This window comes from Panulirus ornatus, chromosome 34 (assembly GCF_036320965.1).
Source record: "Panulirus ornatus isolate Po-2019 chromosome 34, ASM3632096v1, whole genome shotgun sequence".
NCBI lineage: Eukaryota > Metazoa > Arthropoda > Malacostraca > Decapoda > Palinuridae > Panulirus > Panulirus ornatus.
In genome coordinates, this window is record NC_092257.1 from 21,661,514 (window position 1) to 21,684,825 (window position 23,312).

The window sequence follows — 23,312 nt, forward strand, 5'->3', positions numbered from 1 at the left end:
TACCCTTACATTACTTACTCGATCAAACCACCTCACACCACATATTGTCCTCAAACATCTCATTTCCAGCACATCCACCCTCCTGCGCACAACTCTATCCATAGCCCATGCCTCACAACCATACAAAATTGTTGGAACCACTATTCCTTCAAACATACCCATTTTTGCTTTCCGAGATAATGTTCTCAACTTCCACACATTCTTCAAGGCTCCCAGGATTTTTGCCCCCTCCCCCACCCTATGATCCACTTCCGCTTCCATGGTTCTATCCGCTGCCAGATCCACTCCCAGATATCTAAAACACTTTACTTCCTCCAGTTTTTCTCCATTCAAACTTACCTCCCAATTGACTTGACCCTCAACCCTACTGTACCTAATAACCTTGCTCTTATTCACATTTACTCTTAACTTTCTTCTTTCACACACTTTACCAAACTCAGTCACCAGCTTCTGCAGTTCTGTCTTCTTTACTGCTCAACTGCCGTACACTCTCCCCACAAAGATATGCACACAACATCGATTCACATTGTGACCTGTGGTCCTGTCCAGAGAATGTGGCCAGCTTCCCAAATGCTGCAGGGGCCATACAAAAGAGAGAGGGGACTCCTTGAGTGGATGATAGGTATATACATAGTAACATTTTCATGAAGAAAGAGGTACAAAATAGTATTTACATTATATCCATTATGACAACAAATGAACAAACAAAACAACAGTTAATAGCTACAGTGCCTTAATCTACAATTTCTTGTAAATGCTTCATGAACAGTACTCTATTTAAGCTGTATAACCAAATTTCCATTTTCTTTTAGACAAAAGATATTTACAGCCATCTATCAGCAAGTGTGTGGATGAATTGGAGATGGCATTTATAACTTTGATTTATGGAAATTATCTTTCATTATATCCACACAATTAATGCTATGGGTTTTGCTGTTATAAGTGTAATTATAAATCTTCAAAAAGACTGATATCAAAAATTTCTATAAGAGATGGAGTTGAACTGCCAGTCATAAATTTCCCTATTATGGTTGAAAATGATAGAAGTATCAAAGTAACTTTCACACATAATTATGTCAATGGAGTTTGTATCCTGTGATATTCATCAAAGATAAATGCTATAACTACAAAGGTATGTGGTTCTCTAGAAAGTCAATCAAACTTTCCTTTTTTAATTACTCACGTTGGTACATTCATTGAATAAAGAACAACTGCCAGTAAAGAGTACGATATGAGATCATGTTGCACTCTTGTATTAGAGAGGGATAAGAGGGAGGCAGGAATGATATAAGAAGCATAGTACATAAAACTGTAGAGGAAGAAAATAAAATCCATTTACCCCTTACTGTAACGGGTATGATATGGAAAGATAATTGAAAGATTAACCTTAAAACAATCATTGCTTAAAGGCTGACAGCAATCTCTTTTTAAAGAATCCAATATAGACATTCAATCGGCATGAATCCTTTGCTTCAACAATGCAAAAGTTTGCAAGCATAGATGGTAATATTGAAATTACTTAAACCAGTCAGATATAAGTTTCTGCTCATGGCACTGTAACAGAAATCATGGCATCAGAGGCAACTGGTAAATCAATAAAAATTAATAAGCAGACATTCAACCATAAATACACTTTACTAGTAATCTCATGACAGTATCTTCTTGAAAAGAATATGCCATCTTCTGCATAAAAACTTTTGCTTTTTTGGTACCATATAAGGGTGGATACAAATTTAGTTATGCCGATAACATATAGAGTTACAATCAAGGTATCTAAGTTTTGGTTAACCACAGTATTTTTATCGACTTTTACAATTAATAAGAGTGTAGTTCTCCATTAACCTCTATGCACAAACATCAGTATACAGGAAAACCACATTTATGTGGACCTCAATATTTCATAATTTAAATTACTTACATATTTAAAGTGCCAAAAATGTTACACACTGTCTTTTGTACAGTAAGGAGAGAAATATACTGAATAAATTTCATAGAGGTAAAGGATAAAAAAATTGTCCACAGTTTTATGTGAAAAAATTTGTCTCATGCATGAGAAATAAAATTTTATCAATACAGTATTATAACATTTCAAAATTCCTTGCTACTTTACCCAAGAATTTCTCCTTTATTATAAGCCAGTTACTGTTATTCTACCACTGGATATATTGCTATACAATGAGGAAAAAATTTTTTGCTCTCAAATCAGGAGAGAACACTATTTCTTTTCAAAAAGAATGAGGTCATATTGATTTTCAAGTAATTCGTCTCAAAGCACAAATCCTGTAAAGCTTATTGAAAAAGATAAAGCCTATAAAGTTTTAAGTATTCTAATATAAGCAAGATAAACAATCTTAAATAAATCTGTTTTGTATAAAATTATTGGAAGGTTTACTCATCAGGTAGTAAGTTGGCTGGTTCTAGTTTCCCTTGGAAGAACTTTTGTGGAAATGTCTTTGCTCCCTCCCCACTGATGGTTTTCTTTAGTTATATTCATAACCGGACAGATCAGGTGACTAGTGCATCTCAAAAGTATACTGTTCTTCAGTAACTACTGTTCTCCACCTTGAATTCTCTATTCTCTACTGACTTTTCTTTTTTCTCTCTCCTTCCTTATGCACAATTATTTTTATTACCATGGCACCCCTCACTTTTCTCTTTTTTTTTTCAGTCTCCACCTCAGATATAGTCTACAGCTAATGTACTATGGGAAGATTCTGGCATTCATCATCTTACTGTGAACATGGAAAAGGTGACATGACTGACAAAGAAGTTTACTAGAATAATAAATAATAATGGTTGAATTACACAGCCATCTGAAATGCAGCAATCCCAACATAAATTTTCAACTATAATCTTATATCATATTGGGATCTGGGAGAAAATCTATAAAGCAAATATCTCATGTGTGTCACAAAAAGTGATAAAAAGGGATAGAAGGGATAAGGGGGGCTAGAAATTCTCCCCGCCTGTATCATAAGTTTCTAAAAGTAGCAATGGGAGAATGAGCCATGCAACAACTTTACCTCAGAGGCACACTCACCTGTTTCTGATTGTGCCTCATGACAGTGGGACTTGGTGAGCAAGTGTTGGCAATTTTTTTATAGTTAATAATCAGAATGAAATATTTTCAAAATGAACACAGTAACTTACATATATATTTCAATTCTAATCATGTATTTCAAAAGTACTAAAGAACCTGAGTTTGCATTATGAAAGGTGATTAGTTCTCTCGTTCTACATCACAAAGTAAACACAAAATAATCTTTAAACATACTATTAGTACAAGTGATGACACGAGTAGCAAATGAAAGCCTCCATTAACTTTCTTGCTAAAATCAGCTTGGATACAGTCTAACACCCGCAATCAGAGTATGGGGACTTGTTTAAAGATTAGAGGTAAAAAATGATTATTATTTTCATCATCATCATCATCATTATCATTACTACTTTTTTATCAATACTATTATATAAACTTAGGACCCTTTTTTGAAACTCCTGCAACTTTAAGGCTGCACTTCACATAAAAGAAGGGAGGTGTTGGACTTTTTTGGATCAAGAAGGACCTCAATGAGACTGTATATCCTTTTTGTCCATTTGCAATGATACAGGCTTTGCAAAGGTGGATTCTTGCTTGCAGTATAACTACTTGCATGTAGAGTCTTGTAACAACAGTAAAAATATGAAGATAGTATTATAAACTGTAGCGTATGTTATCATCACAAACTTAGGAGGACATTATAAAGCATTTTTCAAGTCAGTCCAGGTCAAAATTCGAAGTGAAAATATCTTAATATCCTCATAGAATTCATCTATTGAAAAAGAGAAAATAAGAATGAAGGTACAAGTAAAATTTTTAAGCTTATCCTAACTCATGAACCACAGAGACCTGTGACCACAGGATGATTCAAAGAAAAGTTATCCACATCGAAAATTGAAAAATCTATTTCACAAAGTGGTTCTAACTCTCTTCAACTGGCCACTGACAATTTCCCACTCACAGTTTGAGATTGACAAAATCAAACTTCACGTTTAGAAAATCTATAGGCTGACAAAAAGACAATTGGGATTCAAATTTTTGAAAAATTTGACAAAATCTTGCAAAGACATCTCTGTAATGTTTTTTACTAATATGAAATAGTTTAGGCTTGAATGTATCCCATCTCCGCTTTCAGGTAAAAGAATCTGATACTAATTCTTGTGAAAGCCTAAAAGTCAAAATACTTCTTGAATGGGATGGCCAAACAAATTCACATACAATTTGAATGGGATGGCCAAACATATACTCATATACATCTTGAATGGGATGGCCAAACACATATTCATATACATCTTGAATGTGCTGGCTAAAGACATATTCATCGTTTAAAAGAGAACTAATTCAGTGATACAGTATGGTTCCACTACACTAGAACATAAAAAAATCTGTCATTCAGGTCAATTGATACAACACACTGAGAACAAGAAATGGTGGGAGCAATTACATAAATCCATTTTATACTATTTATGACTGAGGATCTGTTCAGAGTAAAAAGATCCATTATTATGACTGAAGTAGGCTTTCATTTTTGGGAGCAACAATTATTTGGAGAAAACCTCAAAGTATAAACATGTACCTCAACAACTAAGCCTTTGCTTTAACAATCCTTGATAAAATACCAACACATCCCTTTCTTCCTTTAAGTAAACTTTCAATTTGTGTCTTTCCCTTTAGATGCCGCTATTCCCCTGTAAAGTCCTTTGTCAACACCGGAGTTGAAGAAAAATATATTCATTAAGTTTGAAAGAGAAATGCCAATAATACAATGTTTCATTGAACTAAAACATAAAAATGGGCATCTCTTAGATCAACTGATACTGTCCATTGTGGATAAAAAATAGTAAGACTGGTTACAGCACTCAGTCCACCGTCAATGCAGATGTTCATCCTTCCCAGGGGGTTGGTCAATAAATTGGTAGCTCATTTGAGCCAGGTATAAATACATATATAAAAGAAGAAAAAGAGGAGGGAGTCAAGCTAGGATTTTCCCTTTTAGGTCAGTCCTCTGTTCTTAACGCTATCTGGCTAATGCGGTAAACGGCGAATATGTTAAAAAAAAAATTTATATATATATATATTTTTTTTTTTTTTTTTTTTTTTTTTTATACTTTGTCGCTGTCTCCCGCGTTTGCGAGGTAGCGCAAGGAAACAGACGAAAGAAATGGCCCAACCCCCCCCCCCCCCCATACACATGTACATACACACGTCCACACACGCAAATATACATACCTACACAGCTTTCCATGGTTTACCCCAGACGCTTCACATGCCTTGATTCAATCCACTGACAGCACGTCAACCCCTGTATACCACATCGCTCCAATTCACTCTATTCCTTGCCCTCCTTTCACCCTCCTGCATGTTCAGGCCCCGATCACACAAAATCTTTTTCACTCCATCTTTCCACCTCCAATTTGGTCTCCCTCTTCTCCTCGTTCCCTCCACCTCCGACACATATATCCTCTTGGTCAATCTTTCCTCACTCATTCTCTCCATGTGCCCAAACCATTTCAAAACACCCTCTTCTGCTCTCTCAACCACGCTCTTTTTATTTCCACACATCTCTCTTACCCTTACGTTACTTACTCGATCAAACCACCTCACACCACACATTTTCCTCAAACATCTCATTTCCAGCACATCCATCCTCCTGCGCACATCTCTATCCATAGCCCACGCCTCGCAACCATACAACATTGTTGGTACCACTATTCCTTCAAACATACCCATTTTTGCTTTCCGAGATAATGTTCTCGACTTCCACACATTTTTCAAGGCTCCCAAAATTTTCGCCCCCTCCCCCACCCTATGATCCACTTCCGCTTCCATGGTTCCATCCGCTGACAGATCCACTCCCAGATATCTAAAACACTTCACTTCCTCCAGTTTTTCTCCATTCAAACTCACCTCCCAATTGACTTGACCCTCACCCCTACTGTACCTAATAACCTTGCTCTTATTCACATTTACTCTTAACTTTCTTCTTCCACACACTTTACCAAACTCAGTCACCAGCTTCTGCAGTTTCTCACATGAATCAGCCACCAGCGCTGTATCATCAGCGAACAACAACTGACTCACTTCCCAAGCTCTCTCATCCCCAACAGACTTCATACTTGCCCCTCTTTCCAGGACTCTTGCATTTACCTCCCTAACAACCCCATCCATAAACAAATTAAACAACCATGGAGACATCACACACCCCTGCCGCAAACCTACATTCACTGAGAACCAATCACTTTCCTCTCTTCCTACACGTACACATGCCTTACATCCTCGATAAAAACTTTTCACTGCTTCTAACAACTTGCCTCCCACACCATATATTCTTAATACCTTCCACAGAGCATCTCTATCAACTCTATCATATGCCTTCTCCAGATCCATAAATGCTACATACAAATCCATTTGCTTTTCTAAGTATTTCTCACATACATTCTTCAAAGCAAACACCTGATCCACACATCCTCTACCACTTCTGAAACCGCACTGCTCTTCCCCAATCTGATGCTCTGTACATGCCTTCACCCTCTCAATCAATACCCTCCCATGAGAGGGTTAGGGAAAATGATTTGGTAAACAGAGAAGAGGTAGTAAAAGCTTTGCGGAAGATGAAAGCCGGCAAGGCAGCAGGTTTGGATGGTATTGCAGTGGAATTTATTAAAAAAGGGGGTGACTGTATTGTTGACTGGTTGGTAAGGTTATTTAATGTATGTATGACTCATGGTGAGGTGCCTGAGGATTGGCGGAATGCGTGCATAGTGCCATTGTACAAAGGCAAAGGGGATAAGAGTGAGTGCTCAAATTACAGAGGTATAAGTTTGTTGAGTATATATATATATATATATATATATATATATATATATATATATATATATATATATATGAGGATTTTCCCTCTAAGGCCCAGTCCTCTGTTCTTAACGCTACCTCGCAAACGCGGGAAATGGCGAATAGTATGAAAAAAAAAAATAAATAAATAAATATATATATATATATATATATATATATATATATATATATATATATATATATATATATATATATATATATATATATATATATATTTCTTTTTTCATACTTGATCGCAATTTCCCACGTTAATGAGGCAGCATAAGGAAAAAGGTGAAAAAGACATCCACTCACATACACCTATATACATACATGCACCTACACATACAAACGCGGGAGACAGCGACAAAGTATAATAATAATATAATAATATATATATATATATATATATATATATATATATATATATATATATATATATATATATATTATCCCTGGGGATAGGGGATTAAGAATACTTCCCACGTATTCCCTGCGTGTTGTAGAAGGCGACTAAAAGGGAAGGGAGCAGGGGGGCTGGAAATCCTCCCCTCTTGTTTTTTTTTTAATTTTCCAAAAGAAGGAACAGAGAAGGGGGCCAGGTGAGGATATTCCCTCAAAGGCCCAGTTCTCTGTTCTTAACGCTATATATATATATATATTATATATATTTTACTTAGAAAAGCAAATGGATTTGTATGTAGCATTTATGGATCTGGAGAAGGCATATGATAGAGTTGATAGAGATGCTCTGTGGAAGGTATTAAGAATATATGGTGTGGGAGGAAAGTTGTTAGAAGCAGTGAAAAGTTTTTATCGAGGATGTAAGGCATGTGTACGTGTAGGAAGAGAGGAAAGTGATTGGTTCTCAGTGAATGTAGGTTTGCGGCAGGGGTGTGTGATGTCTCCATGGTTGTTTAATTTGTTTATGGATGGGGTTGTTAGGGAGGTAAATGCAAGAGTTTTGGAAAGAGGGGCAAGTATGAAGTCTGTTGGGGATGAGAGAGCTTGGGAAGTGAGTCAGTTGTTGTTCGCTGATGATACAGCGCTGGTGGCTGATTCATGTGAGAAATTGCAGAAGCTGGTGACTGAGTTTGGAAAAGTGTGTGGAAGAAGAAAGTTAAGAGTAAATGTGAATAAGAGCAAGGTTATTAGGTACAGTAGGGTTGAGGGTCAAGTCAATTGGGAGGTGAGTTTGAATGGAGAAAAACTGGAGGAAGTGAAGTGTTTTAGATATCTGGGAGTGGATCTGGCAGCGGATGGAACCATGGAAGCGGAAGTGGATCATAGGGTGGGGGAGGGGGCGAAAATCCTGGGGGCCTTGAAGAATGTGTGGAAGTCGAGAACATTATCTCGGAAAGCAAAAATGGGTATGTTTGAAGGAATAGTGATTCCAACAATGTTGTATGGTTGCGAGGCGTGGGCTATGGATAGAGTTGTGCGCAGGAGGATGGATGTGCTGGAAATGAGATGTTTGAGGACAATGTGTGGTGTGAGGTGGTTTGATCGAGTGAGTAACGTAAGGGTAAGAGAGATGTGTGGAAATAAAAAGAGCGTGGTTGAGAGAGCAGAAGAGGGTGTTTTGAAGTGGTTTGGGCACATGGAGAGGATGAGTGAGGAAAGATTGACCAAGAGGATATATGTGTCGGAGGTGGAGGGAACAAGGAGAAGAGGGAGACCAAATTGGAGGTGGAAAGATGGAGTGAAAAAGATTTTGTGTGATCGGGGCCTGAACATGCAGGAGGGTGAAAGGAGGGCAAGGAATAGAGTGAATTGGAGCGATGTGGTATACCGGGGTTGACGTGCTGTCAGTGGATTGAAGCAGGGCATGTGAAGCGTCTGGGGTAAACCATGGAAAGCTGTGTAGGTATGTATATTTGCGTGTGTGGACGTATGTATATACATGTGTATGGGGGGGGGTTGGGCCACTTCTTTCGTCTGTTTCCTTGCGCTACCTCGCAAACGTGGGAGACAGCGACAAAGTATAATAAATAATATAAATATAAATATTTTATTATACTTTGTTGCTGTCTCCCGCATTTGCGAGGTAGCGCAAGGAAACAGACGAAAGAAATGGCCCAACCCCCCCATACACATGTATATACATACGTCCACACACGCAAATATACATACCTACACAGCTTTCCATGGTTTACCCCAGACGCTTCACATGCCTTGATTCAATCCACTGACAGCACGTCAACCCCGGTATACCACATCGCTCCAATTCACTCTATTCCTTGCCCTCCTTTCACCCTCCTGCATGTTCAGGCCCCGATCACACAAAATCTTTTTCACTCCATCTTTCCACCTCCAATTTGGTCTCCCTCTTCTCCTTGTTCCCTCCACCTCCGACACATATATCCTCTTGGTCAATCTTTCCTCACTCATTCTCTCCATGTGCCCAAACCACTTCAAAACACCCTCTTCTGCTCTCTCAACCACGCTCTTTTTATTTCCACACATCTCTCTTACCCTTACGTTACTCACTCGATCAAACCACCTCACACCACACATTGTCCTCAAACATCTCATTTCCAGCACATCCATCCTCCTGCGCACAACTCTATCCATAGCCCACACCTCGCAACCATACAACATTGTTGGAACCACTATTCCTTCAAACATACCCATTTTTGCTTTCCGAGATAATGTTCTCGACTTCCACACATTCTTCAAGGCCCCAGAATTTTCGCCCCCTCCCCCACCCTATGATCCACTTCCACTTCCATGGTTCCATCCGCTGCCAGATCCACTCCCAGATATCTAAAACACTTCACTTCCTCCAGTTTTTCTCCATTCAAACTCACCTCCCAATTGACTTGACCCTCAACCCTACTGTACCTAATAACCTTGCTCTTATTCACATTTACTCTTAACTTTCTTCTTCCACACACTTTACCAAACTCAGTCACCAGCTTCTGCAGTTTCACACATGAATCAGCCACCAGCGCTGTATCATCAGGGAACAACAACTGACCTTCCCAAGCTCTCTCATCCCCAACAGACTTCATACTTGCCCCTCTTTCCAAAACTCTTGCATATATATATGTTTACATGTATATATTCATATTTGCTTACCTCCATCCATTACTGATGCTACCCAGCCCCATAGGAAATAGCACAAATGCATGAAGGTAAGGACAAAAAGTAACATTTATATTCTCTTCTCCCTCCACACCTGATTGTCACCCCCTGCGTCAGTGAGGAAGTGCCAGGAAACATGAAGAAAGGCCACATCCATTCACACTTGTTCTCTAGCTTTCATGTTTAATGCTCTAAAACCACAGCTCCATATCCACATCCAGGCCCCCACAGATCTTTCCATGGTTTACCCTGGACATTTCACATGCCCTGGTTCAGTCTATTGACAGCACGTTGAATCCAGTGTACCAAACTGCTCCAGTTCACTCTATTCCATGCACACTTTTCACCCTCCTGCATGTTCAGGCCCCAATTGGTCAAAATCTTTATCTCTCCATCCTTCCATCTTCAATTTGGTCTCCCAGTTCTCCTTGTTCCTTCCACTTCTGACACATGTATCCTCTTTGTCTACCTTTCCTCACTCATTCTCTCCATATGTCCACACAATTTCAACACATCCTCTTCTGCTCTCTCAACCACACCCTTTTATTTCAACACATCTCTCTTAACCTTTCATTACTTACTTGCTCAAACCATCTCACACCACATATTGTCCTTAAACATATCATTTCCAGCACATCCATCCCCTCCGCACAACCCTATCTATAGCCCATGCCTCGCAACTACATAATGTTATTGGAACTATCATTCCTTCAAACACCCATTTTTGCCCTCTGCAATAACATTCTCTCCTTCAACACTTTCTTCACTACTCCAAGAACCTTCATACCCTCCCTCACCCTTTGACTCACTTCCACTTCCATGGTTCCATTCGTTGCCAAGTCCACTCCTGAATATCTGAAATACTTTACTTCCTCCAATTTTTCTCTATTCAAACTTACATCCCAAGTGAATTGTCCCTCAACCCTGCTACATCTAATAATTTTGCTTTTATTCATGTTCACTCTCAACTTTCTCCTTTAACACACACTTCCAAACTCTGTCCCCAGCTTCTCACTCGAATCAGCCACCAGTGATGAATCATCGGCAAACAAGTGACTTGCTTCCCAGGCCCTCTCATCCCCAACAGACTGCGTAGTCATCCCTTTCTTCAAAACTCTTGTAGTTACCTCCCTCACCACCCCATCCATAAACAAATTATACAATCATGGTGACATCATACACCCCTGTCACAGACTGACCTTCACTGGGAGCCATTCACTCTTCTCTCATTCTAGTTATACACACAGTTTACACCTTCGACTAAAACTTTTCACTCCTTATAGCAGCTTACATCCCACATTTTTATTCTTAATATTTTCCACAAAGCATCTCTATCAACCCTATCATATGCTTTCTCCAGATCCATTTATATACAAATCTATATGTTTTCTTAGTATTTTTCACATACATTCACTTCGTGCTCTGTACATGCATTCATCCTCTCAGTCAATACCCTCCCATACCACTTACCAGGTATACTCAAGACTCTTATACCTTTGTAGTTGGAATACTTGCCTTCATCCACTTTGTCTTTATACAATGTCACTATATGTGCATTCTGTCAATTCTCAAGGACAACATGACCCATACATATGCTGAATATCCTTACCAACCAATCAACAACACAGTCATCCTCTTTCTTAATAGAATCAAGTGCCATACCATCCACTCCAGCTGCCTTGCTGCATTTCATCTTCTGCAAGGCTTTCACCACCTCCTCTCTCTTCAGTAAACCACTCTCCATGACTCTCTCATTTTGCGTATCACCCCAACCAAAATCCCTTAGATCTGCCACTCTATCATCAAACACATTTAGCAATCCTTCAAAATACTCCCGCTTACTTCCCCTTCACAAATGTTCCCATTTGTTCTTGTCTTTCACACATTATTTCCCTTTCCGAAACATCTCACCCTAACTCTCATTTGCCTTCTTTTTCAACCCCTGCACATTCCTCTTGACCTGCTGCTTTCTTTAAAAGTATACATCTCCCGATCATTTAAGCTCCTTTCCTGTAAGTACCACCCAAACGGCTTTCATTTCTCTTTCACTAGCAAATTTACTTCTCCATCTTACTACTCACTACCCTTTCTAACCTGCCCATCTTCCTCTTTTCATATGCTACATGCATCTCCTGCACATGCCATCACTGCTTCCATAAATACCTCCCATTCTTCATTCACTCCTTTCTCTTCATTTGCCTTCATCTTTTGCCATCCTACATGCAATCTCTGCTGGTATTTCTTCACACGTCTCTTTTCCAAGCTCCCTTACTCTCACCACTCCTACATTGTTTCCTCTTTTTCAAAAACAATAAATCTTCACCCTCACCTCCAGCACAAATACACATATGAATCCAAAAGTCTCTCTTTTACCCACTTATCATTTAATACTTATCTAATAATGCCGGTTGACTATCTCTTCCACTCATATATGTATACTTGTGTATATCTCTCGTTTTATTCCAAGTATTCCTAATCATCAGTTGTTTTTCAGTACAGAACTCCACAAGCTCATTACCTTAACTATTCATAACACTGAATACCCCATGCACCCGAGTTATACCCTCAACTGCCACATTACTTACCTTCACATTTAAAATTTCCCATCACTATTACCTGGTCTTTTACATAATCACTCAGTTGCTCCGAAAACACTTGCCTCTCATGATCTTTCCTCTCATGGCCAGGTGCATAGGCACTAATAGTCACCCATCTCTTGGCATCCACTTCCAATTTTACCCACATCAATCTAGAATCTACTTCCTTACACTCTATCACACACTCCCACAACTGCTTCAGCGGCAGTGCTACTCCTTCTTTTGCTCGTCCTCTCACCAACCCTTGACTTTACTCCTAAGATATCTCCAAAGCATTCTTCCCCTTTTCCCACGAATTTCCTTTCACTCAGAGCCAGAACATCCAGGTTTCTTTCCTCAAACAAATTACCTATCTCTTCTATTGTCTCATCTTGGTTGCATCCACACACATTCAAACACCCCAATTTGAACCTTCGAGAAGGATGAGCACTCCCTACCTGGCTCCTCCTGTTTCCTTCTTTAGAAACTGATATATATATATATATATATATATATATATATATATATATATATATATATATATATATATATTTTTTTTTTTTTTTTTTTTTTTTTTTTATACTTTGTCGCTGTCTCCCGCGTTTGCGAGGTAGCGCATATATATATCTTTTTTCTTTCAAACTGTTCGCCATTTCCCGCATTAGCGAGGTAGCGTTAAGAACAGAGGACTGGGCCTTTGAGGGAATACCCTCACCTGGCCCAATTCTCTGTTCCTTCTTTTGGAAAATTAAAAAAAAAACGAGAGGGGAGGATTTCCAGCCCCCCGCTCCCTCCCCTTTTAGTCGCCTTTTAGGACACGCAGGGAATACATGGGAAGTATTCTTTGTCCCCTATCCCTAGGGAAAATTCAATATATATATATATATATATATATATATATATATATATATATATATATATATATATATATATATACATACATACTATACTTAATTGCATAAGCCATTTAGTTGCCCATGCCATTTCAGCTAACATAAAGAAAAATGTAATCCTCTCCATTTCATACTAGCAAAGATCAATAATCTATTCAGAGCTAAAAGATTCATTATCATATATGAAGTAGGCTCCCATTTTTTGGAATCATAATCATTCAGATTATCCTCAGAATATGAATACATTCCACTGAAACAACGCCACCACTTTGATATTCCTAAAGAAAATACTAAAAATTCCCTCTTTTCCTTGGACCTGGGGGATCCAGCAAATACAGAGGCAACTTCCTGAAAGGCAAATGCAAATATTAGGACTTAACGTAACAAGCAATTTCAATTTCTTATACATCTCATAACTAAAGGATTTCTTGGCTTCCTGTGAATGAAATTCTTCTCAAGGGCTACTTTATGTTACTTAAGGTGGATTGAGCAATCTCTTCCATCAAATATGAGCCCTTCTCAAAATTCTCATGATAATCAACATAACATGTGTTTATCCTTCCATCCTAATCACCTGCAAAGAATGTCATGACCATGGAAGGATGCATGAATAACCTAAAGTGAATATAAACAAACATTTACCACTTCATGTGCATGAAAATCCTCCAAAATTTGTGCTTTACCAACAGATCTAGGGAACAAATTCCTTGATAGTTCCACTTAAAAGTATGAGGAACTTGCAGAGCTTGATATAAATAGAGAACCTCTTGGATGGCTTGCAAAGGTTACAAAACTTAGCACTGAAGCCTGTGAACCTTCATATGTAACACCTTAATGCTTGTAAAACTCTTAGATTCGTAAAGTCTGTGAAATTGCAATATTTGTAGAAGATGAAATATTGCTAAACAGTTTTCTCTTTGCAAATTTCTTATAGATATGCTTTACACTTCAACAGCCAAGGCATGAAAAGTTCCAGGAACGCAGACTTAACCTGTGTGAATGAAAATCCTTCCTTAGGGAGATGTTTGCCTAGCCTAACCTCATAAACAGAGAACTTCTACAAGTTTTGTTGTCTATCACGTCCTGAAAGTGAGGTCAAACTGTGGAGCTGTCTGATTTGCTACATACTGCTGGTAGCTTGAAGTAAACTGGCACTTAATACAGCTATGGAAGTGAAAAATCAAAGTCAACTTAGCTTGCAACTGTTGCTTTAGTGGCTGGTTGTTGAGACGGGGGGTGACTGTTCACTCTGCTGGTTTGTTTGTCTTTCTATAACATGGGGGTCTATAATGACTTCTGTCATGATAACGTAAATGGACTCAGCAGCTCTCTAACAAGCCAGCCAAGATATTAACTGCTTTTACTTATTGCAAGAGACTATGACACTAAGGCATATAAACCAAGAAATCCACTATTTTTCCCTGTTTTTTGGCAGCTATCAATTGAACGGTAGCAGAGACCAAACAAAAGATTTAAGTAACTTAATTGTCTTCTATCGTAACTTAGAACATAAAGGAAAAGTTAGGGGCTTACATCATAGGGCTAAAAATTTGCATAAAGAATAATTTGGCATGGAGTCTATGTCTATATTTCCTTGCACAATGCTCATATCTATTTGATACTTTTATAGTAATCAGCAGTTGGTTCAATAGGATCACTGGTTCATAACAATATTTGAATTTTAAAATTCACTGATGACATAAAAAAAAAAAATCTGGTCATGAAATAATACATTATGAAAAGAAGTAACTCTAGTTCCTCAGGAGCAAAGTGGGTAGCTTTAATTGCTCATGGAACCATGGCTCTGCAAGAAGTTGATGCATCACCTCTCCATCCTTTCTTTTTTGCTACATTTACACTGCAGCACTAAGAAGTGCTCAGCCATAAGTTTAAAAAAATCTCAGTATTCTCCAAAGTTCATTTTTCTCCCATACTAATACATTCTGTTACTATTTGCTAGCTCTGCATTACCTCTACTGTTTACCATCTTTTCACACTTCTTTACTTGTATTTCCCTGTGCACATTGAGTTGCTAAAGCATGTCTTATTCTTTTTACATAATCTTATTTCTTAGTTCAAGCCAGTGGTAACTACTGTTTATATATTACAGGCAAGCAAGCATGGTGAATTCTCCCAGAAATATTATGAGAGAACCTTGTGGGTCTTTGTTACTTGGTGGTGGAGGGATTGTCATGAGCTGCAATGTTCAGGTGTTTCTACATGCATCACCTTGCTATGATATGAAGGTAAGGGCATGCATGTTACACATTTAGAAAGAATTCTACTAACAAGTGGACTGCAGTCTTCTCTTCTTGTTAATACTCTAAATGATAATGTTTATATAACATAAGCTTAGCTGTCAAGCTTCTGTTCCTAACAATTATTGGCACTTATAGAGTGCTTGTCTCATAAGATACTGTCATACACTCATTTAATAATGAAACTGGGATTGATACATAAAAAAATACTATTAGAAATTATGGGAATGCACTGACAAAGGAGACTGCAGTGTACAAAAAGAAAAGATTAGAAACAGTAAAATTCTGTCATATCAGGTTTAGAGACCCTTCATGGCAAACTGGAGGCCATCACTTATATGAAGGAATACAGGGCCTTTTATTATCACATAAAGCCAGTCTAGATGTTCATGTCAAATCACCTGGAAACACAGTAACTAAAACAAGTGGATAACATTCCTCAAGATACTCATTTTTTTGCAGAAGCTAAGATATCTGGGGTGTAAAACTACATGCTGGACTATTGTTACTTCCATTCTTCTGTAGTCAGTCTAGTTATGTAATCTTTCTACACAATCTACATTTACCATCATACTATTTATAATTCTTAAAGCTAGTCCCAGTCCGGCTGGAGAGCATTTAAAATATAACATCAGTTGAGCTCTGGATACTCAAGGATAATTCAAACTAGTAAACTGCATCATGCTCCATTCAGATTACAAATAAATAAAATCATGGATTACTATTTACAAAATCTGAGTGTCTGGCTGTCTCTATAGCAAATAATCCAACTCATGTGTCTCCTGCTGGATAGAATCTGACAAAAGCAATGTATTATACATCCTATGTTTGGTACAATGTGTTATCCCGCTTCTCAAGCACAATTCTTTAATTTCATTCTAATTCTGGTTGACCAATAAAAGTTATATTGAAGTGTAAGTGGATGGAGATGATTCGGCAATGGTAAAGATTCTGCTGTACAGTGTGGGAGCAGGGAGATGACAGCATTGTACAGTCTTACAGTCACCTTGGGCGACAATTGGTCAATAATGCAACATGCATTACAAGTACCTTCACTGACTAAAAAGCTACATCAAACTTGGTTACCACAATATGAATGGCATAGCTGTGGAATGTCTGCAAAATTTATCTAGGTATGGCAAAGATTCTGCATATGACGCATCACTCCAGAAAATTCATAGATTTCATATCCCGTTAAGTTTCAGTTACAATGAATTCAAAGCTATCTGAAAGCAGAATATGTTTTTGCAGAAATATGAAAGTGAACTTATATACAAAGTCTGTAGTAAAAGAAGAAGCAAACTGGCTTGTTCAAAAGCTAAGTGCAGACAATGAATGTAGGAAATGACTGCACACACAGCAATATCAATAACTACATTTACTGGCAAATCCAACTCCAGACACACAGTTATGAATCTCCACTTCTTTAATGAGAAGCTAATTTATTATAATGCATAATGATAATACAAATTACCACCCTTTCCAATAGTTTTAGTTTAAATCTTGACTGTAGTGACATTTCACAGTCAGTAATTGTACATCCCATGTTTCCTGCACTTCAGATACTGAATCTAAATTTGAAAAACATTCAACAGTGTACAATGATAATCCAAAAATATCTATATATCTGACAGATTAATGCATCATTCTATTTTCTAAACTTACTGTTCTTCAATTTAACTTATACTCAGTTGTCTTTTAAAGCTGTCATGACAGAATTCTTGTGCACTTTATAATTGTCTAAGAAGTTGTATGACAATCATGCGACATGGCCACAATTTACGAGTACATTTACTGACTAGTCACAATGCCTCTTTCCTCATCAAACTCTATTCAGTTTACAGGTACACACTCTTCTCTAATAAACATTCTTACAGAAATCCATTGTCACACTTTGCTGAACATGTTCAGCATTACTTATTTACAGGAAATCTAATTTGAAAAAACATATCTCATAATTTTTACTTGCCAATATCACTAATTAGATGGAGGATACCAATTTTTCCTTGACAAATGTAAAAATTTTTAAGATTATCTTATATCAAATGTTATCCAGATATCCTCTTGATCAACCGTTTGAAAACAAGGCATGTCTAAGAACAATTCTATATATCCAGTAATTTTAAAGTTGTGTCCTATATCACTCTCTTCTGATGACAGAGTAGCTGCAAGTCGATTTCAGTGACTGAAGTATACAGCATAACGACACCTTAAGACAGTTGATTACATTCACAGTATTAACCTTTACATGTGCTTTAAACATCAAGATGATGAACATCCACAGGACATCCTGTCTTACAACACATAACAGTGCTTGGCAAATTGTAGATACTGGCTGATGTGACAGTTAGGAATATCTTGGATATGAGAAGCTCTGTACTGGGCATCTGTTGCAGTTTTGAGGCAGGTATGGTCACGTTTCTGAGGACCAATTGTACTTTTTGAGATTAGGGATGTGTAGAATTGGAACTAGAGGAATTACGGATTAATTACATACATGAAAGACACAAATCAAGTACAGTAGTTGCTCATTGTATTGTTTCAGAAGCCAAATCATTGTGGGACTGCATAGGGCCCAATGGATGTGCAGCCTTCAATATGGCACACCACACTCACATGAAGTCATACAATAAAATAATTAATTATGAGCACATAAAATGGAATATGCTCTTTTCAAATTTCAGTGGTTCCTGCTTTTTTCAAGTAAAACAAAACACTATAATCTTTATATTTACACATCAATGCCAATTGTTTCAATCAGTTTTTGTGTCTTTCAACATATTTCACATTTCACTGTTTCTATCATCATGCAATTCCTTCTCCGTGTGTGTACACAATATTGCACTTGTGATGAAGTCTATCACATTCACATAAAAATCTGGTTTACTGCATTGTGCAAGACTGAATTCACTTTCAGTTTACATGCACAAATAAATCTTGGGACAGTTGTACATGCATACTGCACTGTAATTCTACCACAGAGTCAGAACACTGCTAACATTGCTAACTTATCATTCTACGTGTAACACAGTTTCAGGTTGCCAACTGAAAACACTGCGCTCCTTCTTTCTCTATCTACTGACCCGTTTTGTATTATAGCGAGTCCTAGTAATGATCACTCTCCTGTTTATCTATAGACCCGTTTTAAGTTAGGTCGAGTCATGACGGTGTGTGTGTGTGTGTGTGTATTACTACTCAATGATGAGGCACTTGGGCAGGTGGAGGTGCAAGTGGTGGTGCAGTTCTGGTGTAGCTCCTGGACAGTTTGTGAGCTCTAGCTCCTGCAAGTGGCGCAGCTGTACTAGGGATGACAACCCAGCTGATGTCACGAGTGTGCAACCTGCAAGAATATCAAATCCTGTAATAACTTCAAGTCATGCAGTACCTTAGGTTAAATCAGACCTACTCTTTAAAATAATTTTCCACAATTCGAAGTCACCGCAGGTACCAAAATCATTTAAAGGATACTAAAGAACTGGATGAAAGCTGAAGCATCATACTTTATCAAAGATAAATATGAAAGACAGAAAAAGCTACATCACACAGTTCCAGATAATGAAATGGTTACTTGATCCCACACAGCAAGAATATAAATTTTTGAGATGTATTAGGCAAGTCCCATGACACTATTAGTTTTGGATTCTGAGTGGTATTGTTTTGCAAGAGTAGCATAGTAGTGTAGCATTAAGAAATGGTGAAAGTGTTGGGACAAGATTTGGAGCATTGCATTATATTCTGTAATAATGATCAAGCTGACAGGAGCAAGGGCTATGGAGATATGTAATAAAGTGATGTTAATCTATATAAATATAAGTGAAATACTTCTAGAAATCAGAAGAACCTATGAAAACCTCACCTTAGATCTGCAAGTGGTTGAGATCTACCTTAATTTCTATTTCAAGTAAAATCATATGTTTTGACTCCCATCTCATGGTAAATAGTGTTTGCTACTTGATTTGTTTAAAGGAAGCACGTAACCGGTTCCTGCATACATTTTTCACCATGATGCCGGCGAGCAAACGACCTTGCATACACATTTCACAACTTTAGCAAAGTCAAAACATTACACTGGTAAATTTCAACTAAAATCATAAGAAATAAGGTTAATCTCTGCTCCCAAGGATGTTAGGTGTGGATTTCATAGAATATTTTGATTTCTTACTGTTACAATAATTAACCCCATATTTTCTCTTATCTTCATAGCCATCACCCCTATCAACTTATTCATTATTGCAGAATAAAACATATTACTTTATATCACATTTAGCCACTGTTATTCTACGCACTAAATGCTATACATTACTACCAATGCAAAATATCAACTCAAACCAAAAAGCTACTACCCTTTCTGCTACTAGTTTACCATTTCTTCAACCAACTGGGGAAACTTGCAATGTTTTCTCATGATAAAATTTCTATATATGAATACCCAAGAATAATCTATGTCATAATCCTAACTACAATTCACCTACAACTTTTCTGTACACCTTGTTACAAGACTCTTATGCTTTCCCAAATAGAAATGAAATCTTATGAGTATGATTATGAATTCCTTGTGACAGTCTATACCCCTGTAATATTTACCATAGTATACTGGTCAGGGTAGTACCAATCAAACACATAATAGTCCAAAACAATTGTTTTACTCTGGAAAACTTCTGGTAGCTAAAGAAGCCACTTATACAGCTATGTTTTGTAAAAAGGACCCCAAGTTTGGCCATAAAGAAAAGCATTCTTTCCCTAGCAAATTATGATATTTCCCCCTATGACTTAAAACTAGTAACTATTTTCTTTTTCTTACTTGATCACTGTTTCCTGTAGGAGCAAAGTAGCTTCAAGCACAGACAAAGAAAGGCCACATCCACTCACAACCATTCTCTAGCTGTCATGTGTAATACATCAAAACCACAGCTCTCTATTCACAACTAGGCCCCATAGACCTTAATCCAGATGCTTCACATACCCTGGTTCAGTCCAGTGACAGTACGTTGACATCAGTATACCAGATCATTCCAATTCACTCTAACCCATGCATACCTTTCACTCTTCTGCATGATCAGGCCTCGATAGCTCAAAATCTTTTTCACTCCATTTTTCCATCTCTAATTTTGCATTCTCCTTGTACCCTCTACTTCTGACACATATCCTTTTTTGTCAACCTTTCCTCACTCATTCTTGCCTTATGTCCAGACCATTTCAGCACACCCTCTTCTGCTATCTCAACCACATTCTTTTTATTACCACACATTCCTCTTACCCTTCCATTACTAACTCAATCAAACCACCTCACACCACTTATTGTCCTCAAACATTCCATTCCCAACTCATCCGTCCTCCTTCACACAGTCTTATCTACATCCCATGTCTCGCATCCATATAATATGGTTGGGACGACTATTCCTTCAAACACACCCATCTTTACCCTCTCAAATAATGTTCTCTTTTTCCACATATTCTTCAGTGTATTGTAGTAAATATAAAATAATATAAGTAGGAGAGATGGCCAGAGAGCGTTATTGGATTACGTGTAAATTGATAGGCGCGTGAAAGAGAGACTTTTGGATGTTAATGTGCTGAGAGGTGCAACTGGAGGGATGTCTGATCATTATCTTGTGGAGGCGAAGGTGAAGATTTGTAGAGGTTTTCAGAAAAGAAGAGAGAATGTTGGGGTGAAGAGAGTGGTGAGAGTAAGTGAGCTTGGGAAGGAGACTTGTGTGAGGAAGTACCAGGAGAGACTGAGTACAGAATGGAAAAAGGTGAGAACAAGGGATGTAAGGGGAGTGGGGGGAGAATGGGATGTATTTAGGAAGCAGTGATGGCTTGTGCAAAAGATGCTTGTGGCATGAGATGAGTGGGAGGTGGGCAGATTAGAAAGGGTAGTGAGTGGTGGGATGAAGAAGTAAGATTGTTAATGAAAGAGAAGAAAGAGGCATTAGGACGATTTTTGCAGGGAAATAATGCAAATGAATGGGAGATGTATAAAAGAAAGAGGCAGGAGGTCAAGAAAAAGATGCAAGACGTGAAAAAGAGGGCAAATGAGAGTTGGGGGTGATAGATTATCATTAAATTTTGGGGAGAATAAAAAGATGTTTTGGAAGGAGGTAAATAAAGTGCATAAGACAAGGGAATCAATGGGAACTTCAGTGAAGGGGGGTAATGGGGAGGTGTTAACAAGTAGTGGTGGTGTGAGAAGGAGAGGGAGTGAGTATTTTGACGGTTTGTTGAAGGTGTTTGATGATAGAGTGGCAGATATAGGGTGTTTTGGTCGAGGTGGTGTGCAGAGTGAGAGGGTTTGGGAGAATGATTTGGTAAACAGAGAAGAGGTAGTGAAAGCTTTGCGGAAGATGAAAGCCGGCAAGGCAGCAGGTTTGGATGGTACTGCAGTGGAATCTATTTAAAAAGGGGGTGACTGTATTGTTGACTGGTTGGTAAGGTTATTTAATGTATGTATGACTCATGGTGAGGTGCCTGAGGATTGGCGGAATGCATGCATAGTGCCATTGTACAAAGGCAAAGGGGACAAAGGTGAGAGTTCAAATTACAGAGGTATAAGTTTGTTGAGTATTCCTGGGAAATTATATGGGAGGGTATTGATTGAGAGGGTGAATGCATGTACAGAGCATCAGATTGGGGAAGAGCAGTGTGATTTCAGAAATGGTAGAGGATGTGTGGATCAGGTGTTTCCTATGAAGAATGCATGTGAGAAATACTTAGAAAAGCAATTGGATTTGTGTGCAGCTTTTATGGATCTGGAGAATTCATATGATAGAGTTGATAGAGATGCTCTCTGGAAGGTATTGAGAATATATGGTGTGGAAGGCAAGTTGTTAGAAGCAGTGAAAAAGTTTTTATTTAGGATGTAAGGCATGTGTACATGTAGGAAGAGAGGAAAGTGATTGGTTCTCAGTGAATGTAGGTTTGCGGCAGGGGTGTGTGATGTCTCCATGGTTGTTTAATTTGTTTATGGATGGGGTTGTTAGGGAGGTGGATGCAAGAGTTTTGGAAAGAGGGGCAAGTATGCAGTCTGTTGTGGATGAGAGAGCTTGGGAAGTGAGTCAGTTGTTGTTCACTGATGATACAGCGCTGGTGGCTGATTCATGTGAGAAACTGCAGAAGCTGGTGACTGAGTTTGGTAAAGTGTGTGAAAGAAGAAAGGTTATTAGGTACAGTAGGGTTGAGGGACAAGTCAATTGGGAGGTAAGTTTAAATGGAGAAAAACTGGAGGAAGTGAAGTGTTTTAGATATCTGGGAGTGGATCTAGCAGCGGATGGAACCATGGAAGCAGAAGTGAGTCATAGGGTGGGGGGGAGGGGGTGAAAGTTCTGGGAGCATTGAAGAATGTGTGGAAGTCAAGAACATTATCTTGGAAAGCAAAAATGGGTATGTTTGAAGGAATAGTGGTTCCAACAATGTTATAAGATTGCGAGGCGTGGGCTATAGATAGAGTTGTGCGGAGGAGAGTGGACATGCTGGAAATGAGATGTTTGAGGACAATATGTGGTGTGAGGTGGTTTGATTGAGTAAGTAATGAAAGGTAGAGAGATGTGTGGTAATAAAAAGAGTGGTTGAGAGAGTAGAAGAGAGTGTTTTGAAATGGTTTGGTCACATGGAGAGAATGAGTGAGGAAAGA

At 38.2% G+C, this 23,312-nt stretch overlaps 1 protein-coding gene across 1 annotated transcript in view; it reads right to left on the bottom strand.

Moving 5' to 3' along the window:
- Positions 1-16,355: 16,355 nt before the first annotated feature.
- Positions 16,356-23,312, bottom strand: part of LOC139759991 (uncharacterized) — a 575,904-nt gene continuing 568,947 nt past the window's right edge. Inside the window, exon 4 of the mRNA XM_071682735.1 lies at positions 16,356-19,022. Within this exon, the coding sequence (XP_071538836.1) occupies positions 18,874-19,022 (149 nt within the window). The 3' untranslated portion in view covers positions 16,356-18,873. The remainder of the gene's footprint in view (positions 19,023-23,312) is intronic.